The sequence below is a fragment of the Octopus bimaculoides genome, chromosome 6, assembly GCF_001194135.2.
Source record: "Octopus bimaculoides isolate UCB-OBI-ISO-001 chromosome 6, ASM119413v2, whole genome shotgun sequence".
NCBI lineage: Eukaryota > Metazoa > Mollusca > Cephalopoda > Octopoda > Octopodidae > Octopus > Octopus bimaculoides.
In genome coordinates, this window is record NC_068986.1 from 38,791,767 (window position 1) to 38,797,959 (window position 6,193).

At 41.1% G+C, this 6,193-nt stretch overlaps 1 protein-coding gene across 1 annotated transcript; it reads right to left on the reverse strand.

Annotated features, from left to right (window-relative positions):
- Positions 1-1,828: 1,828 nt before the first annotated feature.
- On the reverse strand, positions 1,829-2,293 carry LOC106881613 (uncharacterized). Its single transcript, XM_014932080.1, has one exon. The coding sequence runs from the start codon at positions 2,291-2,293 to the stop codon at positions 1,829-1,831; it is 465 nt and encodes a 154-aa protein (XP_014787566.1).
- Between the last annotated feature and the right edge of the window lie 3,900 nt (positions 2,294-6,193).

Here is a 6,193-nt window from a genome sequence, read left to right on the forward strand (position 1 = left end):
TGTGTGTGTGTGTGTGTGTGTGTGTGTGTGTGTGTGTGTATCTGTGTGTGTGTGTGTGTGTGTAATGTCGACTTTCCATACAACATCTTATAGTTACACACCCACTTCTGTTCCTACTCAGAGGCACCCACAAGCGGTCAACATTTGGTCAACAATATCTCTCTTTTCTATCCATTTCTCTCTCCTTCCCCTCTCCCGTCTTCTCTCCTCTCTTGTTTACAAATCTTTCCCTGTCTATTTCTATCTGCCTCTTTCTCGATCTATCCGTGTCTTTTCACTCTTTATCACTTTCCATTTCTTTCTCTGTCCATCTCTGTAAACTACCTACTGTCTATCTTTATTCTCTTCTTTGCCCACACTCCCTCTTACTTCCTACTTGCTCTTCCCCAACCTTCTCTACCCCTCTCTCTTCCTTCACCATTTTGGCCCATATAACCAGCCAACTTTTTTATCACGCATCTCATTTCTACTTGACCATTGCCGAGGTAAGACGTGTTTTTTCAGCTTCTGCCTAGCATTAACTTCAGACTACTAGCGTAGCTAGAGTGTGTGGCGCCCAGGACGGCCCTTCCATTTGCCGCCCCCAGCCCCCACAAAAAACACATACTGACTATAGCAGACCCAAAAGTGCCGCATCTACCGTATCCACCCGCTAGCTACGCTAGTGCTTCAGATCCTCGGTTTGTCTTATCTTTTCACTTTTCATTTTATCTTGTCTTTCCTTCTGTCCTTATTCCCTTCTATCTCATCTTTCTACCCTTTTCCTGATCCCTCGTATTGTACTTTTGTTATTTTTCACGTAACGTCCCACATTTTGAAATACTTGCAATTTGTTTTTGTCTTTTTTTTTTACTGCTTATGTTTGCTTCGCTTGGTATGTCTCCCAAATCAAACAATTTAATATACAAAATATACTTCAAATTATTACACATACTGTATGTTACTCGTTTAAATTAAATCAAAAATACGCAAAAGTATATCATACTGCTTTTAGTTTTTTCGAAGTGTGATGAATTTTAAAGTTGTTAAATGAGAAAATATTAAATTTTTGTCTGATAACGATGTTGAACGAGTAAATTTTAATACATTAATCAAAAATAGTTAAGAGAAACCCGGCTTTTCAAATATATGATCTGCTTGCACTTGTTAACATTTTCCCTTTATTTTCATCTGAGTGTACAATTTCAAATCCACGAGAAGTAAAAGTGAGCAAAAATTTCAAATTTCTTTAGTACTGCATCATGTCAAGGGAATGCAGGACCTCCGTAGATTGCAGAGGTGCAATCCAGCGAACAGATTAATGATAAAACTCTTCCAGCATGTCTAGAAGTTCCATCGAAATTTTGCATATCACTAAAGCAATTTGTGACAGGATAGACATTCAGCTTTCCCAAAGGATGCAAAGGAATGCACATGCTGCCTAGACTAGTTCAAGGATGCCCCATGGCTTTATTGTGATATTCAGCCTAATGCTGTTATCTGCCGGCTTTCAACTGGTGGGATCACCCACCCTATTTTAGTGATTTGGCCCCGTCTGTTTCCCAATATAAAAAAAAAAGCACTTGGCTAAGGACCAATATTGCAGTGATGATGTCTTATCTGCTGTTGAAGACATTTTGACCAACAGGATAGCTTCTTCCCCGATGCGATCCAAGCAATGCAACACCGGTGAAAAAAAAAAGTTGTATGGAGGATCTTTTGTGTTTAGCTTTCACTTTTCAATGCTTTCAATTTCGTTCCAATTGATTTCAAATCTGGTGTGTTGATGTAGTTTTGCATGCTAATTATGGAAACGAAAGTCATTTTAAAGTTTGCAAATTTTGGGTAATTATAGCCAATCGATAGAGACATTCTCTTTTTCTCCGTGAATGTCCACAGCGAACAGTTTCGGTGTGCTTCTTAAAATGCGATAGGGTCCAGTGTAGGGAGGTGTGAGCGGTTCCTTGACGGCATCATTTCTTACAAACACGTGAGTCCAGATACAAATATCCGGAGGTACTGCAGAAGAAATAGACTGGTCACGAGGAAGCGTCGGTGGCAGGTCAGCAAAGAATGATCTGAGTCGCGTGACGTAAGACGTGGGGTCTGCATTCGGTAAGTCGACGGGCGCCGATATTTGTCCAGGAAGTGCTAGGGTGGTGTCATACAGGAGCTCAGCGGAGGAGTAGCTTAAATCCTCCTTGACAGCTGAGCGGCACCCTAGCAGAACAATGGGGAGAGACTCGGACCAACGATGAGGGTCAGGAGCCGTGCAAATAGCGGCTTTGAGCTGTCGGTAGAAACTTTCCACCATTCCGTTCGCGGCGGGATGGTAACTTGTGGTGTGGATATGCTGAACTCCAAGCAATCTCAAAAGCTCACGGAACAGACAAGCTTCAAATTGGCGTCCACGATCAGTAGTAATTTTAGAGGGTACTCCGAAGCGAGGTATCCACCCAGAGATGAGTGCTCTGGTGACTGTTTCTGTGGAAATGTCCACGAGAGGGATGACTTCAGGCCATCCGGGAAGTAGTCGATGCAGGTCAATACATAAGTAAATCCGCAACTGACCGGCCAAGGACCAACCAGGTCGCTGTGTATGTGACGAAACCTGGTGTCCGGTGGCTGGATGTGTCCAAGAGGTGCTCTCATGAGACGATGTCTTGGAACACTGACATGGTATGTAGGCACGTGATCAAGCAGTAATAGACCGACGCATATTCGGCCAGAAAAAGCAGGCCAAGATAAGCTTTACTGTAGCCACAATGCCAGGGTGTGACAGTGAGTGCAGTGCTTCAAAAAACAGTACGACGGTGACATTCAGAAATGAGGGGTCGTGGTAACCCGGTAGAAACATCGCAGAGAATAGTTCCTTCGGAAAAAGGCAGAGGCAGGTGTTCAGACTTGCAGCAGGAAAACTGTGGTGAAGAGACGTCCAGAGAGTCCAAGGAGGGTTGGTCAGTAGCCACAGCAACCAAATCAATCGAAGCAGGAGACAACAATGCACCGATAGGCAGGCGAGATAAGGCGTCGGCGGAGATGTTGTCAGTGCCAGCGATGTGGCGCACGTCACTAGTGAACTGTGATATGTAGTCCAAATGCCTTGTTTCTCTGAGCGAGTACCGGTCCATTTTGGCAAAGAGATCGAACGTTAGCGGTTTGTGGTCGGTTAAAATCGTAAAATCTCTACCTTCGAGAAGATAAGAGAAATGTTTCACCGCCAGGTAAATTGCTAAGAGTTCTTTACCAAACACACTGTATCTCTATTCAGCATTTTTCAGTTGGCGAGAGAAGAAAGCTAATGGCTGGCTTCGGCTGTTGACAGATTGCTCTAAAACTGCGGCAACAGCTGATGATGACGCATCAACAGTAAGTGATGATTTTGTATCCGCAACAGGATGAGCGAGGAAGGATGCTTGAGTAAGGTCAGCTTTGACAGATTCAAAAGCTTGAATGGTTGTAATAGACAGCGTTATCTGGGAGTCTTCTTCCCCCCCCCCCCCATTGATCTTTCAAGAGCTGGTCAAGCGGAGCGACTTCTCCGCACAGTTAGGAATGATGCGACGATAATAATTAATTAAACCAATAAAATTTCTGAGCTAGTTTAAGGAAACAGGAGGAGACAGGCGTTTGATGGCTTCCACTTCAAAGGGAAGCGGACGAATACCGTCGGCATCAATGAGATGCCCCAAGAATTCCAAGCTGGTAGAACCGAATACACACTTAGCCGGATTGATCTTCACATCATAGGAACGTAGGCGCTTGAACAGCTGGGTTAAGTGTTGGAGGTGCTAGCATGCAGGAACAATGAGAAAGCAACTAAAATACTAGAATGTGGTATATGTCTGTATACACAAGCTGAATGATATATGAAAATGGTTTGATCTGTGGAGGCCATGATGTTCTGTGCATTGCCTCCTGTCTGCTAGCTGGCATGCCGTGAGAGAGAACTTGGTTTATAACTTTACAGTCCGACGTCTTGGCGAGAAAAGAGGATGAGCTGAGTTTCTGAACCTTAATGTTGCGTAATGCCCTCTATTGTTTAACTCATTAGGCAGTCACCGTCAGGGGCAGTAACTGAGCCTACAATATCATGGGTCTCAACAGATTTGTCCACTTTATTAAATATTTCATTTGCGGTTGTTTTGGTTCTTAGGGTTTCGCAAAACAGGAATTCGTCTTCCAGGCGATTATGTACAACGCACATAGACGCAAAGTTAGGCTAAGATGACAACATCGTCGTTGATATTGTGGGGCTTTTCGGCAATAGCTATTTTCCTTGAAGCCTCGTAGAATGCTTTCAAACCAGCCATAATGTCCAGCGAAGACATCCCTGTGTTATTAAGTCTGGATTTCGCCAATCTGTCGGCTTCGCGTCTGAAGAAGTCGACAACTCTATTTATTGAACTGGGATACTTCGTTTTGAAGCGCTTCTTTAACTTGCTGGGCTTTAATGAAGTAGACGCCAAAACGTTGGAACACAAGACATACTATGGTTTCTCTTCTCCTTCAAACTTTATTACTGTAAAATCAAATTTCATATAAGATTGGTCATATCTCATTTTCTTTTACTTCTTGTTTTGGTGGGGGAGGCATTGTAAAAAGAGATAAAATTCAGTAAACCAATTTAATATAACTACATTGTATATTTATTTCGCATTTATCATATACTACGGGTGTGCATATATGCTTTATTGTAATCAGCTTTTGGGTGTACTAATTAGCAATAAAGCTTACCTCTCACTATTAGCTTTGGAAGAAAACCAAAGCGTATGTGAACGTTGTATTTTCGTAGATAAACCTCCGTGAATTGATAACCGTTGAGAAGACAGTTCTGTCGGAACACGTTGCCATGAAAACCAGCCATGCCTTACAAAGCCCAGCCAACATGCAGGATGAGAATGGATGTCTGGCAAAGGGCAAGGTCATGCAGGAACATGCACCGGTGAGGATAACGACAGCGAGACATGCAAACGTGTGGATTGCAGTAGTGGAGTGGTGAATCATGTGAGTGTAGAATAGCGACAGCACATGCACGATCAACCGTTATACCCGCATATTTTCCTTCAGCCAGTCACACTTATTGTACAAGTGTAATTAGGAAATGAGTGTGTAGGAGTAGCGTGGGTTTCTGAAGTCAACGGCAAAAATTGGAAGTCTTGAAATTTTTATAACTTAACTGTATCATGCCATTCGTTTTCACAATACTTCAGCGTCCTTTCGCGGTCCCCCTAAAATCGCTTCGCGGACTCCAGTTTGAGAACCACTGATCTAGTCCTTCCTTATTTTATGACGTTAGGATGTTCTTTCGAATGAGATTTGGTTGTCTTTTCCAGCAGTTCGATCATTACATGAACTGAATGAACTACAGTTTGTTTTTTCGTCATTTAATGTTCTCGCTACAAAATATGTATTGTTTATATGAACTAAACTACAGTATTTCGTTTTGGGATTTGGTTTGCAAGATTCTTTATGTAAATTCGTGTGTTGAAGCATATTCTGTTGTGTCTGGAGGGAGTTATTCTCTTTTAGAAAAATAATAAGTAAATGAGTGGAAATTTTACCGGTGTGTGTGTGTTAAATTATAAGGCACTAAAAGAAAATGACTCTCCCCAGACACAACAGAAACTACAGCATGTTTTATCATAATTTAACGTTCAGGTATTTTTTGCATTACATGATTATTCCAACATTTCACATGATTTTATTCATTAAGACTTATTAAAACGTCCATCGTTGAATGCCTTATCGTTGCAATGCTGTCATCAGTTGTAATGTTGTTACCATCACGCACAAAATGCTAGTTTCCAAATGCTCTTTTTTAATTGGGTAAAAATTATCAAACTTTAAACCACTGCAACACACTTTTCTAAAAATGTTTTTAGAGCAGCGTGAAAAATTACATCAATATACCAAATTTGAAAATTTTCACTTAATTTTAAAATTTCGAAAAGTGAAGCCAAACAGAAAAGACCTTGTGTGGATAATAAAGAGAATTATGTTAAAAAAATTAATTTCATTTAGTTACATTCCATGATAATATCTTGGACAACCTATGAACTTTTCTGCCAACCTTTATAATAATAATAATTGTTATTGTTATTATTATTATTATTATTATTATTATTATTATTATCACTGTGTTTGTTTTGATATTAAGATTGAAAAACATCCTTGTTCGTAAAAGATTTTGGACCTGGAGTTGCACCCACTA

What these genes read in the sequence shown, in the direction of transcription:
- LOC106881613 (XM_014932080.1), bottom strand. Translation starts at nt 2,293, where the DNA reads ATGGTGGAAAGTTTCTACCGACAGCTCAAAGCCGCTATTTGCACGGCT.